This window comes from Anas platyrhynchos, chromosome 12 (genome assembly GCF_047663525.1).
Source record: "Anas platyrhynchos isolate ZD024472 breed Pekin duck chromosome 12, IASCAAS_PekinDuck_T2T, whole genome shotgun sequence".
Classification (NCBI taxonomy): Eukaryota; Metazoa; Chordata; class Aves; order Anseriformes; family Anatidae; genus Anas; species Anas platyrhynchos.
In genome coordinates this window covers 14,120,033-14,145,743 of record NC_092598.1, presented here as the reverse complement: position 1 = coordinate 14,145,743, position 25,711 = coordinate 14,120,033, and the positions used below count along the sequence as shown (strand labels likewise).

Below are 25,711 nucleotides of genomic sequence, written 5' to 3'. Positions count from 1 at the left end.
GTGTATTTCTGTAACCCCTTCCTATCGTCTCAGATTCAGGTTTGAATTTCCTCATACACCTACAGGAACAAATCAATCATATTTACTCTGCATTGAATACCTGGAATATATATTGGCAGGTACGTTACATTAGAATGAATCACTTCACATGTACACACCCACACAAAACAATCATATGAAAATTTCTTCTGAAGAACACTTGGAAGTTTCTGAATCTGGCCTGCTTAGGAGTTATACTAGAATACTGATATGTTAGCACAAAACTAAAGCTTCTGTTATGCCTTGGACTCTTCCTTGACTGACGCAGTAGGAATTTCTCCCTGTAGTTACTAGCAATAAATGAATGTATCCTGGTTTTCAAATCATATCTCCTTTCTTTTTCACACACTTCAAAAAACATTTATTTGGCTTTTAAGTCTTGCAAGTAGGCAACAAGATTATTCTAGAAAATATTCATATTAAAAAAAAAGAAAACTTACAACAGGCTTCTGAAACCCCTCCAAGCCTTAGTGTACTCATTTGTAAATCAAAAAAAAAAAAATTATCTTCTACCCTCTCTGACACAGAAATTTCACAGAGAAATCAATTTTTATCTGAGGTTCTAAGAATCAAAAGAGCTGATATCATCCTAAAATGCAACGTTAGCAAGCTAGAAATAACATACAATAGAAACACAGGAACATCTTTTTCCTGAACTGGCAGGACTGAATTTGGGGGGGGGGGGGGAGGTGCATAATAAGAGGTCTTTTTGTACAGTTGTCATTGTATGTATGATAGAGCATTATCTAAATAGCAAGGTATTTTGCATGCACATCTTCCTAAAAGTAACATGGGACAAATACAGTCTCAAAGCTTGAATCATCTTTCAACATGTTACTATCTGACTGATTGGTTCTAACTAATTTATTTTTTAAATAAGCTAAGGCCATCACATCTCCAGCCTTAGTTTACCCAGGAACTGTGAATTGCACAGCTAAGAGCCTGAGAACCTTTGTTCTCAATTCAATTCTTTCTTGCACAGTTAAGCTGGTAAACCTACTCAGTTATCATGAACATGAGGTGGGAAGGTGCTGGAGGTGGGAAAGATATAAGAAAGCACTTCTGTGCATGCATGTGTGTGAGAGAGAATGCACACACTAAATATTAAACACATTTGATGTTAAACACCAAGCGATAAAGGCAAGACAAATTCTTATTCTCTTACTTAGCAATATTCAGTCCTTTGAAAAATCGGGCAATATCTTGGTCTGAAGACTGCCATGGCAAACCTCTGGCACGTATTACTGTCTCATTGTCCACTGTTTCAGATTTACTACTGCACAGAAAGAAAAAAAGAAGCAAAATTAAGCTTTAATCTAGGTTTTCCATTATCTTTCCAAGTTTCAATTTACAAGTCATTTAACTTGAAAAAACAGAGCATATTTGTAGTTGAGACTCTTCTAATTCTGCTACTCATTTCAGTAAAGAAAAGAAAGATAACTGGGGTAATTCCTTTACATACACAATACCTAAGATGCAGTGTATTATCATCACATAGCAGTTCCTTAAGAAAAATAAGAAGGTTGTTTCAAAGCGAAGAAATAAGGAACTTCCAAATTTAATCTAATCTAATGTAGATGATTACAAGGAAGTCTTAAATATGAATATACATTACTTATGCTTCAGATGTGTAATTCTCCAGTTCCTGACATGTATTTGAAAATAAAGAACTATTCTGTTTCTTGTCTCCCAAAAATCCAAAGTCAATTTAGATTAGAAGAAAAAAAAAAAAAAAAAAGGAAAAACTGAGCTTCTCTCTGTTAAATATGAGAAATCTACTTCATGTGAGGAATAGTTCCCATCTATCTAAAAACTAAGTTCTCAGCAAGAAATCTGTATAAAATCAAAGTGTCGCCTAAATTGTAATACAGATCAAGATAGGGTAGAGACATGCCCATTTTAATGAGCACACTGAAAAGACAAAACACCTGCAGTTGGGTAAGGAACACGTCTGCTAATCAACAGCTTCCATTTTGTCACTTGCACAAAGCAGAAACCTAGGAATCTGTTTAAAAAGATGTCCAACTACACTTTGTCTAGACAGCAAATAATTAACATCAAGACTTTCACAGAAGCATAAGGGATCCACTTGTGTAATACAAAAAGATCCCTTAAGTAGGATCTCAAAACAATTAAAAAAAATAATTTGCTTCAACCACAGCCTTGTAAGACAGTCTGCAATACAGCATATTAGACAACTCTTCAAAAGCACCATGTAACGTAGTTCAGCTCCATATAGGGAGTGCCAGCCATTACCCCTGTTGACTTAGGGAAAGTTCACAAATATTTCTTCACCATTGGGTAAGATAAGTCAGCCTCACTGCCATTCAAAACAGAAGCTAGTGAGCAAAGAGCGTTTTACTTGCAGTGACTTTTAAGACAGACTAACGTACAGCATTCAATGTACCAGCTACGGTCTGTCTGCACTAGACCTCCAAACATGCTGTAATTGTTCTCAGGAATCAACCTAGTTTCACAGAGATGGAAGGAAGGATTTGGAATCTTTCCTTGCTATAGACAAAACTCAGCTTTGGTTGTAATGAACTATAACAACAGCACTTACCATGGACCTGTTTCGTATTTGTATTTCACAGTTTCAGGCTCAGTAAATATGTGATCTGCAACAAAACAGGACATTGAAATATAACCAGGGTCACAGATTACTTAAGAATGACAGTACCACTGTCGATTCACACAGAAAGGAAAAATTTCAACATTCTGAATAAACAGGTCACTTACTACAACTTTCAGAGAGCATGCTGAAAATGATAGCCACCATTGTTTTCACTTGCCACACGCCGAAGTCCTCCTCTGTTTCATCTGTCCCTAAGCCTAGATCTAAATAGGTGATTATAGAAAATAACAGACTTGCACAATCATTTGTAAACAAGCCATAAGGCTTCCCTGTTATTAACATGGAATTGGTAATCAAATCACACTGGTCTTAGCAGGGACACGTGACCATTAGGCATTTGTAACTCTGCTCATAAACTGGTTAATATTCACTTTAACAGTCAACATTCTGAAAACTATTGATAGCTTACATCATTTAAGCTTTAACAGTTGGAAAAAAAAAAAAAAACAGAATAAATTCCTATTACTTCAAACATAACTGAACTTTAACCAAATTCTTCTGGGCCATAGCAATACTCCTAAAATGTAGATGTAGAGGTGGGTTTTGTTTTGTTTAGATCAGAGAACAATTGTCTGCAAACAGTGGAAACTTGCAGGCTACTTGACCCTGAAGAAGCTCACTGATAGCCAAGCCTTTCCTTTAAGGATCAAATATAAATAAAAACGCTGTGTGTTTTTTTTTCCTCTTGTTTTGTAATGGATTTATTACATATGGTTTAGATCTCATTATTAGAGTCAAAATAGAAAAATATTACAAACAGACACTCCTCCCTCCCCCCCACGTACACTCACTTGAATAATTTTACCTAGGAGATTTTTAAAATTCACATCATAGCTCAGTAGAATAAAACCCATAACAATCACAGGGGTAAAACCTAAAAAATCATAACTGCTTCAGTTGCAAAAGCTGCAGCAAAAGGATACATTCTGCCATGGTCTTGATAGTCTGGTCCTTCACGGCGGCTGAACTAGGGTAGCATGTGTGAAATTCTTTGCGCAGATCATAAAAGGAATAGAAGCAGTCTGATAGCAGGAAGTTCTACAAAGAAGGCAAAATGATTTTGTATACATTCCTTTAAAATTCCGATTAATACTTTTGGACTGAATGAGGTAATCTCAAGAACTACATAGTTGCATGTCATCATCATCTGTCTATGATAGACCAGTGGTTTTTTTTCCTTTTTAATAGCTCAAATTCCATAGTCTTCCAAAATTACTGCTTTCATGGTATTATAGGGTTGCTCTATTTTGTTTGTTTCAGTCCATTTTTTTCAAGTGGGAAGGAAAAAGAGTTACCCACACAACCCATATTGCAGGATGGCAGCATGTGGCCTGATTTAAAAACAAAATCAAATAAAAAATAGTACTATCACATTTGAATGCTAAACACCATTGTTTCCTTTCTTGCTTCATACCTACGTAAGTATTTGCTTTTATTAAAAGTCACAGAGCTAAATTTTAACACAACCCAAATGCCAGATGAATATTTGTAGAAACTCAGCATGACTACCGCCCTTATATAGAAAAGAAAAAAAATACAATTGATCCGTCAACTCCTTAAATGTCAGCAGCTCCCATTCCTGCAGGGTTCCTCCAGACCCTGCCAAGCAGGCTAACTCGGGAGCCACCACCCTGCACAAAGGCAAGATTCTTCTCCCCGCGCAAGACAGGCCTGAGAGGAAATTGCTGCTTCATATGGGAGTAGCAAATAAGCTGTAGTACTGCTTCCTGCTGAATAAATGCAGATGGGAAACAACTGCCATTCTCCAGGGCAAGTCATTGCATGTTTACTCTCTACAGGACACTGACACGTGGCTTCTACCAATTTTAGGTTTTGGTACAAACCCATAGCTCTGCACAGAACCAATGACTTAAGCCTAAACAAAGCAGCACTTCTCTACCACCTCTGCTGAGGTTAGACCTTTTCCCTATGACACTGAATTCAAACAACTTGTATTGTTCTTTATCCTGCCTTTCTTTATTTTCCTCATTATGCTTATCTGGGGGTCCTCAAGTACTGCATCTGACTTCCAAGAGCAATTGCCAGGGACTATTTCCGATGATGCCTTCCCTTTTACATCCCTTAGAAGCACAGAGCTGTTCTTGGAGCACTACAGTTGCCAAGGTTGAATTGTGTTGCTCATCTCAAACTCAGGTAAACCGTTCTCCTTCTTCATCAGTTCTGATCTCGTACCTTCTTAGATGTTTCTGGGTGGAGGACTTGTCGAATGAGTAACTGGCCATCACTGCAGAGCGTGTAAGAACTCCTTCCAAGTACTTTCAAATCACTGGATACCAGCTGAATAAACTAGAGAAGAAAAAAAACATTTGACTGACTAATACACATATGCCAAAAAAAATGAGCATTTACCATTAAAAATAAAATTGGTAAAGAGAAAAAAATTGACACTTCATAACAGATGTGGGCTTCTGATAAAAGGCAGGAATAGAAATGGTATGCTTTTACAGAATAAAATATAAGATGACCAGCAGTACGGCAAAAAGAACTAGGACAGAATGGCAGAATTATGACTTCATATGAAAGGCAATGGTATTGTAATGGTAAGGTTCAAAATCTGAAGTAATTACTAAAAAAAATGCTGTGAAATATTTTAAATAAAAAAAACACAATGTTTCAAGATAAACCACAGTACCGATTGCGCAATAGTCTTTCTTCACCTATGCCACCTTTGACCTCAGTTCTGTCCTTAAAATTTCATTTTGATTTCTACTTCTAAAAGGAAAAAAAAACACCTACCCATCTGGATTTACTAATGTTTTGGAAGCTGTATGTCAAGAAAAGCCAAAGAAATTGTGGTCTGATACCTTCAAAAGTGAAATTATAATGAAGTCAGATCTAGGAAAATGAAAGTCTTTGCAGAGATACAGCATTACTAACATTAGCTAAAACAAAGTTATTCCCTGCCTGTAGGATAGATAATCCCCAACAGATTAATTCTCAAGAGAAAAGGGCTCCACCTGTATCTTGCCCAAAGTTGTTTTCCATCCTTGGACAACAGTTTCTAGTCTTTTATTAGCCCATAGCAGTTGACTATTATAAGCAGAGAATTTAACACTAATACAGTATAGTAGCTACACTTTTCAAATCAGTAAATAGCAACTTGTTAGCTAACTTTCAAGGGGACAAATATAATTATTCTAAGCTTCTCTCTTGATGCTACTCCCTCCCAGGAAAGCATCTGATCACAAACAAAGCAACAATTAACAACATGATGCAGTAGACATCCATTGAAAAATAACCTCCCCTCATCTCCTCCTAACAAATTAGAACAAATTTGCAATTCCTAAGATATGTTTCTACCTTTTAACCTGTATATGAGGAAAAATAGAGTTGGTTTTTTTTCCCCCGCTATCAACACATGCAACATGTTACATTCTCTGCTTAGAGAGGCAACATCCTAATGACCTGCTCCCACAGCTACACAGCTTTAACTCTGAACAACTGTTGTAGCATTTATGTCTCAAAGGTAAGGTTCACAAGGGAGCAATCTTGCATTGGACATGGATTAGCAGCAGAGACAAGACTACCCAGGCTTTAATTCAAAGTAACTACTCAAATCCAATTCTGGCCCTTGTTAATGCTAACAGCATTCCACTGCCGCTTGGGGTAATGCTGTAGTAGTGGTTCCTAAATCCCCCTAGACAGAGAACTGAGGGGGCAACACTGAATAAGGAGAGGCACTTCCATCAGCATCTTGTGCGAGTCGCTTAATTTGCATATATTACATTAAACTATATTAAAATTCATTTTATATAGGAACAGAAGGTATTTGATACTTTTAAAGGGATGAAATATTCCCCCTGATCCTTTTTAATGCAGTTCTTTGCACACTATCAAAGCACACAAACCTACCAAAATAAATAATTATATACGTATATTTATATTTTCTCATTCTTGCAGATTCAGAAAGCCAGTTTCCTCCCAGTTGCTACTTCAGGTTCCTACCACAAGATGAAGGCTTGGAGAACCTGAGGCCATAAAGCAAGTCATTGTTTAGGAATAATTTAAAAAAAAAAAAAAAATCAGAAAATTGAGATCTGAGAGTGCTCCAAATACCTCAGCTGATGTGTAAACACCACAAAAAGAAGAAAATTCCACACGAACCACTTCAGAAAAGCAGTTACAGGGCCTTCCACAGTCACAGAGCAGCAACAAATATTCTCACCATAACAGACAGGAGGAGAACTGTCTTTTTACTAAATGCAACACCTTCATGCTTTAACTTCTGGGCACAATAAAAAGCAAATATTTGTAAGAAGGGATTGGAAATAGGTATAGGCATTAATTAGCCTCCCAAAGGTGTACAGGGATTCTTGCCAAAAGGAAGCAGAGCCTTACTGATGAGCAGTAATAAAACACTCCACAAACCTTCAACTTTGTACCCTGTGCTTCTGAAGATGTGGAAGAGCCCACATAACAAAAGTGCAATTAGAGAGCTGTTTTAATAAGATGCAAGAAGAAATCCCCCATACACATTTCGAGAGAAGCAGGAAATGCATGCAGCCTCATTTGATTTGTACAGCATAACAACTGTAGTTCAAAAAGCCTTCAAATTAGAAAACAAAAGCAGAAAAAAATGTTTGAACAAGAGAGGGAGTGCTCAGGCCAAATGGCATCAGATAAACTGGCAAAAAATAATCAAGACTGCTGCACTGAAACATTCACATTATTTTCTTCAGATCATTTCCCATACAATGTACAGCTGAACAGACAGATATACAGCACAACTATTTTCAGAAGCCCCTGGTGAGAAGACATCAAGTGTAACATTACACAAGTACACAGATAAACCAAATACTCAAGATGTACTAAGTTTTAAAAAAAACATGAGGCAGCAGTTGTTTTTATTTTTAACTGAGCCAGATTATTTGCACTGCATATGTAACAAGTGTTAGTGATAAATTTCAACATTGCAAACTCCTAATATGGGACAATCTACTTGTGAAAACAATTATCTACTCTTATTAGTAGATGTTAACGTTTTAGAGTGCCCCAGATAAAATGCCATAGGACTGGCAGGCCTTGCTGAATGCTTATTTAGAAACTTCTATTTTGAAAACAATCTTTTCCAAACTTTGAGGTGTGCTCCTCAAACTAGGCCAAAAGGAATATGGGAAGAATAGTTAGGAGTCACGATCAACCCTTCCCATCCAAACCAGCCTCGCTATCATACAGGTTAACCACGAAGAGGAATGAGGCAGAGGATTGTGAAAGGGAAAATTCACCTAGGAAAAAAGCACGAGGCAAAATAGCAGGCATAATTGGTAGCACTGAGGAACGAGAGATTTTTCAGATTAGTCTGAACTGGCTTCTTTCATCTACATGAGATGTCTTTAATTCTGGAAAGGTTAAGTATAAAAGCATAGCTGGAGACCAGCTCTCGTTACTATAGGTTACACCAGACCCCTAAGGCTTTCAGGCAGCAGATACATGTACAGCCTATCACATATGTTCAGAAGGAGTTAAAGCAACCAGTGTACATGCATTCATAAAGCTGTGTTAAAATGTAACTTCAGTGATTACAAGTTCCTGCTGAAAAGCCATCTTCAGCTTTTTTTTTTTTTTTTTTTTTTTTTTTGCGCACCATAAATACAAGGCAGTACCTCAGAAGGCAACCCAGAACAGTCATACACCAACATATAGCAAGCTCAGGACAAGTTAAGACCAGTGCCAGATTTACATTACAGTTTTCTGTCTCACACGTTCAGCAACCTGTCCACAAGTCTGTCACTTTATAAATTCCATCCACGTCTCCTTAACTCCACTAATAAAACCCATCTCAGCTATTTACCTCCCGTCATTCACCTTCATGCTGTTCTCCATAGAGCTGCCCCACTTTAGCATGCAAAGCTGCCCCACCTTAAGGCTTCCTCCACCAAGCTCACACACCCTATGGCTCCTGTTGATCTAGTCATTTCATAGGAACTGAGTTATACAGTGTTAATTACCACTCTTTGCATCTTGCAGCCAGCCCTCATTTAGCCTGCAAGAGCCACAGTGCAGAGGCATCACCCTGTGCTGCTTATTCCAGCAGGTCAGCCTCTGCTAGGGCTCTGATGAATCATTCCACGTTTAAAGGAACACGTTCAATAATTCACCACGCAGATTAAAAACTGAACAAAGAAGAAAGAATCGAGCAGGCTGCTCTGTACGTTTACCTCCCTGAAAGCTAAAACAGTTCTTAGGGAAAAGGTGGTGAGAGGGAAGGAGAGAGTCAGAGCACTGTCTGAAAAACTGGCTCTACAGGATTTGGGGCTTGTAGCTGGGAGTACAAAGAGAGCAAAGAGACATGTTTCGCCAGCAGCAAAGCTGGAGGAAAGCCAGCACAAGCTGCTGTGTTTTCTGCAAATGAATCCCCAGTGGCTGAAACGACACGGCCCCCTTCTCCGTGTAGCCTTAACTGAACAAAGCTGGGGATGGCAGGGAAACTTTAAGATTCCTCAGTAAGCTCTTTCAATAGCTATGATGCACGAAGCACTAAAATAAACCGCTGGCTATTTGGATATTCCCATTTCCCTAACTAAAAATAGCTCTCATCCTTGAGAAAGGCTGCTGAAAAAAAAAAAGCTCTGAGCTGTGGCTGGCATGGCAGTGAAGCAGGGAGCAGGCAGCTGCAGAACCCAGCCATGCTGTCAGCTAAGCCGTATCTGAACCCAAGATACCCTGGGGGGCTCTCTCTTTCGTCCACCTCTGAGAAATAACAGAAAACTTGGCTGCTTCTTACTCATCCGACCTGCTCCTAGTGCTTCTTCAGAACTGGATCCTCTGTTAATAAGGCACAAAAGTTTCTCTGTTTTGCTTCTGTTAGCCCTGCTAGCCCATCACAGCTATAACAGCACCAGGCTACACACAAAATCATTCACAAAGCCTCAGAATTAAAGGCGTCTTTGCAATTTAACTCTGGACAGAAACAGCTTCCAGATAGTAGCTTAGCTTTTGTGCCATGCTCAGGCTAGACATGCCTCTATATCCCCACACAGGTATTACATGGTGCTCGCTGTGTGGGGACATGGGTTCAGATCAGTGATATCAACAGGCATGCTAGTGAATTACCCAGAGATTACATTTTGGTTACACGTGGATACACAATCAAGTTTCTGCCAAATTAATTTCCAACAGGTCATTTGTGATTCTGTATAAAGCCTGTCAAAAAAAAAAAACTGTAACCATGTCTTCTAGATCAGTCCTTTGCAAAACAGGCGTGGAGCCCTGTTTTTATACACACGTACATTCTACTGTCAGGGCTTTCTATTTGTAGAGGAGATTAACTTCTGCTTTGCAAGAATGTCTAATTAAAAAAAAAAAAAAAAAAAAAAAAACTTATGCAGGAGTGACATCTTTTGGTCATTATTAAAAGGAACAGTTTCAGAAATTACTTAGAAAAGTTATTTTGGCTCACCTAAGTTCATATATTCCAATATACTCCCTGGAGCTTAAGAAATTCACATGACTGATATGCAATGGTCCTAGAGAAACAGCAAAGATATAATCCACAGATTTTTAAAATACACTGTTTGAAATAAAAACTTCTATCTTAGGTACACGCATTTGAGCTGTTCCCTTTTGCTAAAACCTGGAAAGTTAGCTAAGCATGTTACAACCACCCCCCATTCATTTGAAGGAATTAAGAATAAGTTTCCACTCTGATAAGCATGCATCTCTATGCAAAGCTGAATCTAGAGAACTACTTTAGATCTCTTTCACAAACAAATTATTTTACCTACATAAGAGACCTCCTCCAGCAATGAATTACTAGGGAGTGTAGGACAGCAAGGACTCCATTACAGATAGGTGACTCCTATATACAGATGTATGCACCTGCATGTGGTTATGTACAGAATTATGCAGTGACACAAGTTATAATATAAAAGTCAGATCAGCTGAACTTTTGTGTTTGCATGTCTAATCATTCAGGCAGTCTAAAGTTACGAAGTTATAATGTTTCTAAATTCTAGTTCACAATATCTCTCAAGGCTTCGCTTTAGGTCCTGAAAATAGTTGCATTTTCATTTTATTAGTATAATGAATTCTGAGAACTACAGTTCAGTCTATCAGACAGATTCCCAAATGGAATTTGTCTACCAGAACATGCCATTAACACTAAAATCCCCAGACTCACACACATATAGCATTTTTACAGAAACAACTTCAGTAGCGACAACACAAAGCATTTTTCTCAATTCAGAAGCACAAGTTCACTTCCATGCATATCCTCCCTACTTTGCAATCAATGAATTGTCAGTTGAAGGTATTCAAGTTGCTTCCTAATTGTAGCTCTCCTAGCAAAGAAACCACATGCCTTGCATATTAAGACTACATACCGGCACTTCGCAATAAGCATCCCAGATGCCTCAACTAAAGCCATACTATTTACCACCACGTTTGATATCCAAATTCATTTATATCAAAAAAAAATCATTACTTATTACATATCACTGAAAGTCATTACATTAGAGCTTTACACTGTCTTTTAGGCTTTGGCATGGATTGTTCTTTGCTTGCAGCACAGACCATATAGCAATGAACTGTCTTTCTGCTGGTAAGAGAAGCATAAAACACCAATGGCAACTCAAAACACACATCACCTCTCTGAAGATGCTCTGCTTCAACAGGCAAAGATATTTCAAGTCTTACCTCAGAGCCTGATTTTACTGACAGCCCTCTACAATTCATTGCTAGAGAACAGACAAAAAAAAAAGCATATAGTTGCAGAGGTGCTGTTCCTGAAAAAAGGGATTGAAAGTGTCTGAAAACTGAAACAGGCTGCCCAGAGTAGTTGCAGAGTCTCCATCTCTGGAGATATACAAGACCCAACTGGACATGGTCCTGGGCAACCTGCTCTAACTGCATCTGCTTTAAGGGGTTGCACTGGGAACCATCCATAGGTACCTTCCAACTGCAGCCATTCTGTGATTCTCCCATCTCTTTGCACTCTTTGTATTGCCCATTCCACTGCTGCACTAAGGCCACCACAGTGTATAAATGGAGGTTTGTGTGTCTTGAGGGCAGGGGTGAGATGCAACCAAATTTGATGAAAAGAAATTTTCTGCCACCAAAAAAAAGCAAGATTGGAGCACCACTGAAAAACAAATATCCAGCAGCCCTGAAGCCTCCCTTAAACTTATGGGCATAAGAAATTTCAAGAGTAACAAATCATTGGTTTGGTATACAAAGCTTGGACACACACACAACATACCCCAACAATGGCAACTTTGGAAAATAATTTCACCTCAACATTGTGCCTCAGATCCTACACCTTCAAGAGTTTCACATTTATTTACAATAGTCTCCATGGGCAGTTTTCTGCTCCTTCCCTCTTCAAGCCCTATTGATAATGCCAGCCTTACCCATGCAATGGTGGAATTTAAAGCATGTCAATACTACTGGGGAAGTGTGTAGACTGCATTTCAGCACTATTTACAAGTATGATAACCCTTTATTGTTCTAGGTAACTTTTTAAACAGAGAATCCTATAGTAAGCCCTTGCCTTTGTTGACCTGTTAGCTGCTATTCCACATGGCTGATAATGGATACATGGTGACCTTGTACTGAAACTGCTGGAAGAAAAAAAAAAAAGTGTAAGCCAACAAGCTCCAGGTAAGTTTTTTCTTTTCTTTTTCTTTTTTTTTTTTTCCCCTCCTCCCCTAGAAACATAGGAAAAGGTACTGTACTTAGACACTATTCAAACACAAAAAAGAAGTTGCGCCTTGTCTTATTTCTCTGCAGAGGAAACTTGCATAAGTGACACAGGCAGCTCAGGCCCACTCACTAAAAATGCTAGAAAACAATATTGCCAGTTTGATTTCTTCTATTAGAAGAAAAGCAATTTTTTGCTCTGCTGAACACTAATGCCTGAGATTACTTAGTGAGTTAAAACTACCCTGGACAAAGGCATGGGTTTCATTTCCAGCATGCCAAAGACGGTATAACAGTGCTCAGTATGATCAGTCAAGTAACACATCACCAACAGTATAAAGGTACTCGAACTGCATTTAATAACGGAGTAATCAATCAGAATGGCCACAGTAAGTGTACCTGAGATAGTCCAGTATATTTACACGTGACCAATCCAGCAGTTTCCATCCACCTTTGGAATTTGAAAGCGTAAGAACAGATTTGCTCACCTTGATCTCAAGGAGCTGCAGGATACAGCACTTCTCACTACCTACTATCTTGTCATTTTATATCCTTTCCTGCAAAAAGCTTCAAGAGCAAGCCAGGCACCACATATCCTGCTGCTTCTGATGTTCTCTCAAAACAGTTTCATCTACATTAGGTGGCTGCATAGACACAAACTCGTATCTTACAAAGATACTGGTTAACCACAAATGGCACAAGCTTGGTAGCAACAAAAATAGCCAAGTCAGTCTCAAACATCATCTGACTGTGGAGTTCTGCCATAAAATTCCAAACATTACAAACCTTCAAAACAACCAGAACAGAAAAAGACAGGATATATATTTTTAAAGCTATTCGAAGACATCCATTTTTTATCTTTTGCTTTGGTGCTGGGAAGTTGAAATTTCAGGAAATAACTGTCCTCCTCATTGCCATCATACCGGTCACCACAGAGTGGTGAGGGAGATGTGCAGCTCATATATAGTTCTTATAATGGCAGTTCAGGTTCAAGGGAGAAAACCAGAAGGTACTCAAGTTTATTACATCCTTCCCATTCAACGAGTACTTTAAAATAGGTCTTCCCCCCTCCCTTCCCCCCTCTCCCCATACATGAAGGGGCCGTACATTCAGCTTAGATGAGGCTAACCTACCATTAATTTTCTACATGAAAGCTTTTTTTTTTCCCAAGCATGGTTCAGCAACAGGTAGAATATGAAAGACATAAACGAAGCAATGGTTGTCATGCTTTGTCCATTGCCAGTCTGTAGAGCATAGAAAACACTATTACAGTTTTGAGTAACAAAGTGTGTTAAGTGTGGAGTTGCTCCATTATTTACATGTATTTCTTTGAGTCATTTTAATTGGGCCTGGGTCTCTCTACTACAACAGAAACAGCTGCTTAAAAGTTTTAGTTTTTCCTTGGAAAGAATACAAAAACCTAACCTTCTGTCAAGACAAAGATCTGTCCAAAGCCATGCCACTTGAGCATTTTGTGACCATTTTTGATTAATTATTTCTGACATAGAAGTTTGCAACACCAGATTATTTGCATGCTTTTCAGCTATCATATCTACAGCATCTCATTCAGGTAATGCATTAAGCCTAAAAAGTAAGACCATGGTTCAGGCCACCTAAATGTCACAGCAATCAGGTCACAGCTTTTATCTTCAAAAGCACAATCTGTTTTAATAAGAGAGTGCTGAAATGTGCACAGAACTCCACAAACAAGCTACTAGAAGTCAGCCTTGTTTGAGACAAAAGAAGCCCATTCCTGCAGTATAGGAACTGCACAGTTTCTATACTTACTTTACTTCTGCATTATGTGTCAGGGAACTGAACAACAAGGAAACACTGAGAAAAAGTAAGCAGTTTTCAAGTTTAAATTAACCTGTAAGAAAGAGGCAATTAGGCAGCGAAAACAAACAACATGCAAAAAAGATGTATATCTTACAGATCACACATTTGTTTGTGTAGGTTATTCACAAGTCTGTCTTTAAACGAAAGATAACTCTTACAGGAAACTTCGAATATTTGCAAAAAAAATCCATATTCTGTCAACCTTTTACCTATATTTCAAGTAGGACTACAATGGCCTCACACTCCTCATTGGCTGCTTGCTATCAGTTCAACTCCCAGAGCAAGTCACTGCAGCCTGAAATAAAAGGTTGAACAGACTTTCCTAACTCTAGGTTTTAATTCATATACTCTGACTGTAATATTTCCTAAAATCTTAGTTTAAACACGAGTTTTCTCTGTGTTCTATACCTCCCCCACTCCCTCTTACCTCTGTTTCAAGGACAAACTTTCATTAGCAATGTGATCTTTAGCACCGGCTCTATTGACTGTAATGCATGGTACCGCTCTATTTACTCAACACTACCTCATTGTTTGTAGTGCAAGCTTAACCAGTTGTAGGAGAACTGACAATGCCTTAAAAATTAAAACTTCTTCCCTCACTCCCCCTTTTTCTTTGGTTTTGTTTTTCGGGTTGTTTTTGCAGTAATGTCCATGGAAACAGGAATTATAAGACGGTATACATACTATCCACATTTCTGTTTCCTTTGAATGAGATTCTCTCTCATTCCTTTAACTGAATACAGTAAAATACCATAAGCATGGACCGCCCTGAATGGACTTGAGATCCAGTAAGCATCTTATCTTATAATGGAATCCAAGTGATCCTTGCTCGTGCCCTTATACATATCAGCAGAAAAGGCAAGCTTTCATAAAAGTGCTCTGAGTTTTCCCTTTCTTGTTCAACATGCTTTCGTGGAAATAAAATAAGTGGATCCCTAGGCCAACTTGCCTTTAAACTCTGAAATTTGAAGTCACAGATTAGAGCAGCAACCCCACACATCAAGAACTGGTTGCTTGAGAAAAGGAAAAATGAAAGTAAGTGAAGTGATTATCTGTAATTGTAGTAGTCTACTACTGAGTAGGATCAGAACTTCCATTTGGCCTTCCAAGGGATTCAGACCCGCCCAATACAGAACTAGAACACTATCAGAGGCATTATTTAGGTGTTGCTTCCTCTTAGAGAATTGCATTCTCTTTTCCGCAGTGCCTTGTTTTCAAAGCATTATGACTGACAAAGCATCATGTGAGCTGCATAGAATACAAAGTAAAGCAAATCACATGGTTCCTTGTGATCAATTCTTTGTGTCTGATATTTGAAGGGAGGAGCGGGAGGTGATTCATAGTTTCTTTTGTTTCTGTAAGTATGCCACAGGAGCAGCAGTTCTCTTCTGACGTGCACATTTACCTGGTGTCCTTTCACGAGCCTTACAATAAGCAAGAGTTCATCCTGTCACAGTTTGTGCTGTAAGGAGTGACAGTGGCTAGCACACTAAAAGCAAGGAAACTCCCAAGCTCTTTCATTGTTTCAGTCATTCTTGCAACTGTAACATATTTTCCAGTTCTCAAACTTGTGCATCTTCTCCCAGTCTGATAGTTACTTCATTCAAGATATTTGATGTATTATACACTGTTTTGTGATTCTCTTCACCTCGAATGACTCCTAAACTAACTTTTAGGTATTCGGGAACACACTTACAACATTATCTACTTACAAAGAAAAACCTCCACGATGTTTTTTGCACTTTTACTTTCCTGGTTGCATAACTTAGCTCTACTTCAGTTTTAGTGGAATTCACTGCAACAGAGTTACTTGTCAGGGAAGTAATTGTGTCTTAATTTATGTAAACACATTTGTTTTCACACACTGCAAATGTCTATACAATTCATTTAAACGATAAAGAACATGCTTAAATTTCTCTGGAATTAGAACCAGAGAACGAAAACACCACTACTTAGCTTTGGTTTCAACTCAGTAAGAATGATAATACAGACAAGTTCAGTACCCCAGAAAGACTGAAGGATAGAAAACCCACTCATGTTCATAAACTTTGGATGCCACAGATACCATTGTAGGGGAGAGAGACATTACTATATTTCTAACTGAAAGATACGGAAGTTCCAATTTTAACCACAGGAAGCATAAAATGAAACAGGGCTGGCATTATTTAAGTTGTTGGTTACAAATAAATCAAATTCCAATCAGCATTTTTATAGCTTTGGCCACAACACTGCTTTGCTGGCAATATCAGTTCCTGTCAGCATTCGTGTGTCACTCTTAAACCAGGCTGTTCAGCAAAGAAGTGCTGCAACATGTTGACAGAGGTGTTGTCCTCGTTGGGCAGCACTTACCTATGCAAGACCTTCTGCATATAACTTAAGGGTGTTTTGTTTTTCTTGTTTGTTTTTTTGTTTTTGAAACTCTGAGCAAACCAACGCACTGATGCAAGAACCGTGCAGCCCTTTCAAAAACTGACAAGAATCAGATTAATTGTTACCAAAGGAAGAGAGAAACAGTGAAGGTTTGCAGGCAACACAGCATCCGCACCAAATTTTGTAAACTGCTTCCCTGCTAACATGTAAGAACTGGTGGAGGCATCGCATGCATTTTTATTATTAAAATGGTAGAATCCAAATCCTTTATTCCTCATAATTATTATAATTCCTTATTATTGCTTAGCCACTTTTGAAACCCCCAAAACACTTCATTAACACGTTTCCAGGGACTTTTTCCAGTAGCTATTTACAACAAGTCATAAGAAAAAAGTTCAAAAACTTTGAGGATCATGTATTCACCAGCAGCAATCTTTGTAGTAAAAGGCTTCTACCCTTTGTTTTACCATCTTCCAGTGACTTATATAAAAAGTATTTTAAGTTCAATTTCAAGAGAAATTAAAGTATTCAGGTATAATAGCATAGCAGTGAGAACACTGCAATGTGTCAGCGACACAGCTTTAAACACTGCACAACCTCACATTGTATGAAGACAGGTATTTCAAGCTTTCAAGCTGTTCTGAACATGTCATAGGAACGTTTATTTTTCTATGTATGCTAGTCCATCCAGCCTTAGTAAGAGGCTTCATGCTAATGTTTTAACTTCACCGGAAGAAGCAGCAGCATCCACTACCATAAAAAGCCTACTCCAGCTCATCCTCAAACCACTGGGCCAAATTATTCACTTCTAATGAATATAGTACTTCCCTTAAAATTAAGAGGAGAAAGAAGTAGCACAGATAAATGGGAATACCACATTTTTATGCTTTCAGAGAAAGTAATATGCAGCTTTAGACAAATGCCTTTAATTCTCTAGTGATTGTAAAGAGAAATGTACCTAAATATAGGAACAAAGCAAGGTTTAAATAAATACTTAAGGAGTTCTGACGAAAGCACTGCAGCCTTCAGAGAAACTACAGTTATATTGTTTTTCCATAAAAGCTAACAGAACATAAATGCTGCCCAAAACAAATGCATTCATATTATACATAAGTATGTATAATATAACAGAGGGACTGTTTCTGGTATTAACTCTATAGTATTTGAGAACAGATGTGTGTTATCATCATTACATAGGGGGAGCTGAGTAGCACAGAGGATTTGTAATGGTTAAAAAAAAAATCCTATGCTATCATCAACAGAATTACAACTAGACCTTTTAGTGAGAGTTTGCCATCCATTTTCATTGCTAAACAGAAAAATTCCATATTGCAACATCCTGCAGTTACAGGAGGCATTACCATACCCTTGCTTCCCTACCATAAAGACTGACAATAATCCAGTATTAGGTATCAAACATTTTAAATAATGTTAAGCTAGGTTTATTAATGGAAACGGGAAGTTATTAGATGCTCATAATAAGAACCCTGCATAAGACAGCTCACAGCCCTCTCAGCCCTCCTGTAAGTGGTGTTTATGTCTCACCTGCCCTGACAACCTGAAGGCCACCTTGTGTGTGCCAGGGGATCCTCATCACTTACTTGGTGCCAAACCAAGGCCACAGTTTCACAATACAAGCTGTTTGGTAGCCAGGCTGCCTTAAAACATTTCTCTCATTTCAAACGCAGTGCATGTCCACACCTTGGTGCCACGGCTGCCCTCAGCAGCTAACCACCTAATCTGCCTCGCTGCACATCAAACAGAACTGCTCCAGACCAGAGCTCTTTTTGAACTCAGCACTGGGCCTTGCTCCAGTTTAACGTGCAGCCCCCAAAACCTTTGTTTTGGCAGAAAGCAGGGGAGGGAGGTCCATGTAAGTACCACCTTAGTGAAAGGTGCTACTGAAAAGTTTTTTTTTTTTTTTTTTTTTTGCATCTGCAGCTTGAGAGCATGATGTGGGGGCAGAAATACTTTAAGCTGGTATCACCATCAAACATGTTGGATCATGAAAACACAACCAAAGGGTGTAGTTTCATGGGACGTGAGCTTGGACAGCGAAGCAGCTTACAAGTTCCCACCCTACCTGCTCATTTCAGCGATCCTGTTTACAGCACAGCCTCACAAAGAACTTTACTGAGGCAACAGAAAGAATGGTAAAGCATGGTGCAGGGGCAAGAAGCTGGCTTCGCTGCTGAAGCCAAATCTTGTGAAACTACACCCTAAATATTTGCTGTGAAAAGAACAGCCTGCTCAGTAACACTTGCCAAAGGTTTGCCAAACACCTGCTCCAAAACTTCAGAACTCAGACCCAGCCAACACTCCAAAACTCCAAACAGACTCTGCCAAGAGTTATATTGGGCTGATATAGTCACCAGACAACCTCAGACTGGAAGACCAACCACAGTCCCAATAAATAAATAAAATTCAGGTTGTGATCAGTTTCAATAAATGCCTTTGACCAAAGATGATTTACATGCTGCTTAGTTCCCTTGAGTTAGGGAAACTTAAGTCAGTAACAAAAGTAACAAAACAGTAAGAATTAGCTTTCTGTTCCAGGAAAAAAGCCCAGCATTACCACTAATATACATTTGAACATCCTTTTCCCTATTCTACATTTTTGGGGGGCTGCATTTATCTGTCTTATGATTAACAGCTCGAGACAAAAAAGAAATCAGCGTGTGTTTTTAGGCTTTTTTTCCTCCAGTCTGAAAATTCAGAAGTATATTAAAAAAAAAACATTTCAGAAGTCATTTACCCAAAATGAAGGTGTGACAGCTGGAAAGGGAGAGCCAAGAAAACTTTCTGCTAGCACTTTGTGAAGAGGAGGCTGCAGAACAAGTTTCTCTTTAAAAAAAAAAAAGGTTGCAACCGGTTTATCAGGTTAGAGGAATTCACTGGTTCTTCCACCTCTTCCCTGCCCGCCCCCCTTTCTTTCCAAATGCTCATCTAATCAGCTTGTTTCTTGCCGAATTTGTTGATACCTGAGGAAATAAACTGCTCTTGCAGCTCACATAAACAATCAATAGGCATTTGAACATGCTTTAGAGAAGTGGTAATTTGCTATCACCTGAAGAAGTGGCAACCTCTCAGTATTTTCAATTTGAGCATGGTTTAGCCAAGAGGGAAAACATGCCTGGGTTAACCTATGAAGAATATGAATTAAATTTATCACTAATGTATTGCATCCAATGTAAAGTTTGATGAAAGACCAGCAAGACTAGGACAGTCTTACAAACAGGTTTTTCATACTTATATGTCACTCCACAGACAAAATTTGGGTGCTTTCAATAGGTCCAGAAGCAGACCCAGCTCTCATGAGAACCTCTCCCTTTTCATGTACATCGTTCAAAGAAGGATGGTAATTACAGCTAAACACTGCAGACACCTCTCCAAAGTTATTAGCTCTTCTTAGACTGCATCCTTTGTCAGGGAGACATGCAAATATTGCCTTGCAAAAGGAAAGCAATATGTCTCAAGGCAAATCATACTGATTTAGCCAGGTTTTCTGTATGGGAAGGATTAAGAAATCCACAACACTTTCAACTTAGCATTAGATCTTTAGCTTAAGAATCCCTATGGCTATAATCAAAGAAGCACATGAAGATGTCAGCTTTTTAATGACAGTGTAATGGGGATGAAAGAAAGGTAAAGTTCATTCTGGTTTTGCTCTTTTAAAACAAGCTTCCATTCCTGCAAGGTTTCAGATAGCAACTTGAAAACATTTTTTCCCTTAAAAGTTTGGAAACTGGGAAACCATAAAGCTCTAAAAAGAAAAGGAAACTCTGGAAAAGAAAACACTAAATCACATGCTAAATAAGGCAGTCCCATGATTTGAGGATCTGACCAAAGAAACGTATTGAGGATGTCCTAATGCTGTAGGAAGAAATGCAGGACGCTGTTCCCTTTAGTAAGTATTACAGGTAATGCATGCTTAGAGGCTTACATCACAGGTTCAAAACAGTTCCAAACATACACTTGAACTTGAGATTTCCTGCTTGTTTTGTTTAAAAAAAAAAAAAAAAAAAAAAAAAAAAAAAAAGCCCTCACATGTTTTCTACTCAGTAGCATTCTTCAATTACAACACTACATCTCAGTCAGCAGTTTTATGTTCATCATTAATGGCCCTACAACAGAGACAAGTTATTACTGCCATTTTGAACTAAATACATTAAGCAAACTGCTTCCAAAAGGCATACACTTTATGACTTGTGGTAGTTATTTCCCTAATATTTGTACACGTACAGGATCTTTCCTACCCACCCAAAACATAGCCAGCAAAACATTGCACATCAGCTACAGGAAAATCCAGCCGGATCCCATAAATGAACTAGAACATGTGGAATCGGATGCTTGTTAGCCTAGACAAATACAGTAAGAAAAACCTTGTAAAAAAATGTACTAAACATACACTACAACAAAATAAGCTTGATTACTTAGGGGACACTGTACTTCAGAACCTCTCTTTGTAAAAATCACACAGCAAAAATATATTAGGGAAAACAGAAGTGTTTTAGAATACTTGAGACAAACCCAAGTAATGAGTTGTCCGAGGTGCAATGCTATGAGAATATGAAGTACAATTGGAATGATGCAACATCGGTTGAAGAGTTTTGTTACAAGCATAGTGAAGATTTATCCACAGACTGTAGGTTTTTGGTAGAATATCATTCCTAGAAAGTGACCCTAAAAGTAACAGGAGGTTTTCTGCTGCCAGTGGGAAAACTCCAGGCCCACAGCTGCTGATCTACCATGTATCAGTTATGAATTGCCAAATCAAAATCAAAGAACGGTTGAGGTTGGAAGAGACCTCTGAAGCACAGGTAAAACTTACAACGGCTTTATGGTTGGGGATTTTCACTTCCCTCTACGTGTAGAGACTGAGAACCCAAGGCAAAAGCCAGAAGCAGGTACTGAAACTTTCATTTATAAGATTAAGATGAGTGCTAAAGTGAGCAATTTTCAGCTGCATCATCAGATTCTCTACCACAATCCAAGCAGGGTGGGGAAAGCTAATTTCACATACTCTACAACATTATCTCAAATCAAGGTACACGTCTACTTCCTTTTCAAATAACCACTTCGCCCACCAGTACTTTTGCTAATCAAAATACTTTACTGAGGGAAAAACATCTGTATGTGTCAATAAGTACCTGACATCCTTAAAATATACAATACACTTAAATCGTTTAATGGATTTATCTTTAAAAATGCAGAAAAAGAGTCTACTGTAAAAGAATACAGACTTCTACCTTTTGCTGACATTGCAAGTAAGAGGGTGAATTAATTCTCCCCAACTCCCATGGAATCAGGAAGTATGGAGGCGCAGGGAGACAAGCTTAGGTAAAGGGTGTTCCAGCACATCTATGACAGAATTGGCCACATCACAACTGGCATCCAACAATTAACAGCAAAATCATTATTTGGTTGCATAGATATGTCAAACAAAAAGGGTAAAATTGTTGTTTTTCAAGAGTCTCTACCACACCTACACACAAAGGTAGTATTTCCTTTTATTTGCTAAATCAGACCCACCTACAGTGCAATTTACAGCAATAAGATACAATCTCTCATAAAGTATTGAGTGTAATTAAAGTGTGTCTGTTATAAAGGTAAACAGAGTGTACTAGGCTAAGCTGTTCCAGATGTCTTTAGTGCAAGATCTGGGACAAGATCAAACCTGCAGCTGCACATTTTCTCAGGGGTTATTCTGAAGCATTAAAAAAAAAAAAAAAAAAAAAAAAAAAAAAAAAAAAAAAGCCTCTTGGTCTTAGAGTCTAGCAAAACTTGTGCAAGTAGAATAAATGCCATCCACAGCTGATGTTGAGAGATTTTAAAACACAAGTTACGTATTTCTGTTTTTAAAGGTACCCACTCCAGAGTAAAATGTTAACCATTCAATATCAAAGAGGGTTAGGACCTAGTCTGCCAAGTTATCTCTGTGTCACCAGAAGTTACAGCAACATGAACCTGTTCTACTGCCTAAGCAAGTTTCTTGCTGAAACACACCTACAAGTGATTCAGACAAGGTGTGGAAAGCCAGTTTTATATGTTCCACAAAAACGCACTATTGTATTTTTCCACTCAAGCACATTTTGCATGCATAAAAGAGAAATAAAGCAAAATTTCATGAACTGAGTACATATACAGTACTTGCATTAGAAGTTTTAAAGTAATTTATGACATCTTGAAGTGCAAGAATCATATAAATTTACAGATTTATTGTTAGTGCAATACTAAATTAGTCAAATAGTATAATACAAAAGTTGTAGAAACAATCACTTCATTATCCACTGAATCTACTATTTGGAAGAATGATATATGACAAACACAGCTGATGTTTTATGTAAGCATAGTTTTGAAGAATTCAACTAATTTCAAGAAAAACAACCAAGAAAAGGTTAATATTTTAATACACATCATAGCAGAGAACCCATGGATTAAAACATGACACCTATATTTTGAAAGTTTGATCAGTACTGCATTTATCATGTTTATCACCCTATTTATTTGGAATAAAGGGAGGCCTACCAACATAATCAGAAGCCAAAACTTTCAAGAGCCATAGCACGAGCTCACATACTCTGGTGCTGTACATAACTTTCAGAATTACAGGGCTCCCAGTTCAAATGCTTCAGGTCTCTTTTTGGTCAGTTTTAAACACAAGAACTTGCTAGTGATTTCACAGTGAAAGACAAAATGAAAGTGTATTTCTTTTATAGGACAGTTGAGTCTTGCCCCCAGATCCCCCTACATTGCCCCTGTTGCAAAGAGCAGTGCCTCACCTGTTGAAGAACCCGGTCCAGAGGCTCTGCTTTGCCCAGTCCCTCTGGTGTTAAACCACTCACTTCACGACATTGATCACTTAACTCCAAATTGTCTGCTTTCACCAGGGATTTGTGCAGTGTCCCTACCTAAAAACATTGAAGAAACGATGGACAGAAGTGAGGAGCGATCGAAAACAAGCTCTGTTTAACAACGCGTTTACAATGCAGAAAAAAATCAGAAAGGTGCAGTATCACTACCTCAATGACTATCGTGATGAACAAAAAAAAGGCATTTTTTGGTAAAGGTTTCAGAAATGGAGACCCTTGGCCTAGGTTTCCTTCCCTCCCACCCGGGAGAGCCGCAGGAGAGCCATGCTCTCTGCTGAGGGCCACAGGAGCGGCTTCAGGCCTCGCCGCTTGGGCTTGGAGCTGTGTTTCGGGGGAATTTTTTGTTGAAAAAGGAAGACCACCAAAAGTTAAGGCGCTTTCCCGAATCTGTTCACGAAATTGATAGCCACATTTGTTTTGTTACAGCCCTTCATTTCTGAGGGATTATTATTCACGAGAGGGCTTTGGGAGGGAGGTCAAAAAAAAAAAAAAAAAAAACTTTTTTTCAGATCAGCCTCAAAATTAGAGAAATTTAAGATTCTCTGAAAAGTTATCCAAACAGTGGGCTATTTTTCTGTATAAAAGAAGAATAAAAGCGCCCAGCGTGTGCCGTGAGGCGGCTGAGGAGGGGCACCCAGCCCCAGCCTGCCCCGGGCACCTCCAGGAGCCCCGAGGAGCCCTCAGGTTTAGGGCCACCGATGGTCCAAGGGGGCCGGGGAGGTGAAGGGGGTGGGAAGAGGCCTGGCTTTCTTTCAAAGTTGCTTCTGCCCTTCAAACAGAAGGGAAATAACTTAAAGAAACAAAAAGGCTGCGCCCGGGGAACGCGCCCTCGGACCGGGTGTCGAAGCCATACCTTCTTGCCGGGGAGATCCACAACTTGCCACACCAAGAGAATTAGTTCCCTCTCATCCGAACCCAGTTTAGCCCCATATGCACCAGCTGTTGCCCCAAACAACACCACCAAAGAGTCACTGCGCGAAGCCGTCATGACCACAGGGGGGAAACAACTACAATCAAAAGCAGAGGTCAAAAAAAAAGAGGAAAAAAAAGAAAAAAAAAAGACACACAAACAGACAAAAAAAAAAAAAAAAGGAACAACAAAAAAATCCCGCAAAGGTTCACCCCCTACCTCCAAGTGATCAAAGGGGAAAGGAGAGAACGAGGAGTCACAATATTAAAAGGAGAAGAAAGAGCTACTTAGGAGGTAGGGTTTCTGAGACAAAAATGAAAAAAATAACTAAAATGGAGAAAACTTGCATCTCTACCTGTTCCCGGTGATCTCCTTCTTCCCGGGGCTGATTGGGAGGTAAAATTAGCAAGCTGTGGGGTTCTTTCCCTCTGACATCATGGCAGAAGCCCAGCCTGAGCTTGGCCTTTTTTTTTTTCTTTTTTTTTTTTTTTTTTCCTCCCCTTCCCCTTCTCCTCTCCTGAGTTACCTGCCCTTGGTGCAGCTCATGTGACTCTAGTCAATCTCCCGGAGGGACAAGGCCATTGGGTCTCTGGGAAAGGTGTAGGAGGGACGGAGGGCGCCTCAACGCCTGGCTGATCCGGCCTGATTGGTTTTTGAGGGAGATGAGAGGCAAACTCCCTTTCTCTCCCTTTCTCCACCCCGCAGGAAGTGTCCTTCTACCTGCTTTCGGTTCGGCGGGGGCGCTGGGGGCTTGAACCGGCCCCCTGCTCGCACCGACTTTTTGGGTTTGGGGGCTTCTTTTTTTTTTTTTTGCTTTTTAAATCTGAAGAGTGTGCACGTGCGGTTAGGAAAACAGAGCCTTGGGTCTGAAAGGCACAAAACGAAAGCCTTCACCTGCTCCGAATTAATGGCATTTGCCGAGGTCGCCGTGCACGGCCCGGGCCGGTGGTGCCTGAGCTCACCTGTACGTGGAGGGCGGTGTAACCTGCGGGATAGCTGGCAGGTTTAGGCCCTGTTCTCCACGAGGTTTCAAAGGTGAAATAACTTGTGAAATAACTTTCGGTTTTGAGAAAGAGTGGATCTAGGACGTTTTCCAAAGCAGGCATGTGAAGCCCTGCGTTTTCTGTCCTGTACGTACTCAGTAAAGAACTATCGCCCCGGCATTAACCACCGTGCAGATGAGCAGTTTTTCTCTGTACCTCCTCCCTTTTCTGTCTCACAGGTGAGACTGCACTGGCAAAACACCGTCTGGTTCACAAAAACCCTCCTCTAAGCGTTTCTGCTGGATGGCAGCAGTAGGGAAATTATAACATCGTGGCTCCAGACATTTTTAGAGACGCTGTCAAACTCAAATCTATTTTCAAGCAGAAGTAATAATAAATAAGCTAA

General features: G+C 39.2%; 1 protein-coding gene across 6 annotated transcripts in view; it reads right to left on the bottom strand.

Annotated features, from left to right (window-relative positions):
• ESRP2 (epithelial splicing regulatory protein 2) overlaps positions 1–25,055 on the bottom strand; it is a 44,881-nt gene extending 19,826 nt beyond the window's left edge. For 2 of the 6 annotated variants that reach the window (XM_013105264.5, XM_072043921.1), the window contains exons 1-8: positions 24,849–25,050; positions 24,266–24,419; positions 23,323–23,451; positions 4,868–4,981; positions 3,598–3,712; positions 2,779–2,877; positions 2,603–2,657; positions 1,205–1,315 (exon numbers count right to left, since the gene is read on the bottom strand). In XM_013105264.5, the coding sequence (XP_012960718.1) occupies positions 1,205–1,315; positions 2,603–2,657; positions 2,779–2,877; positions 3,598–3,712; positions 4,868–4,981; positions 23,323–23,451; positions 24,266–24,419; positions 24,849–24,868 (797 nt within the window). In that variant the 5' untranslated portion in view covers positions 24,869–25,050. The other 4 variants (XM_072043918.1, XM_072043920.1, XM_072043919.1 and 1 more) reach the window with 4 other exon arrangements.
• Positions 25,056–25,711: the final 656 nt, after the last annotated feature.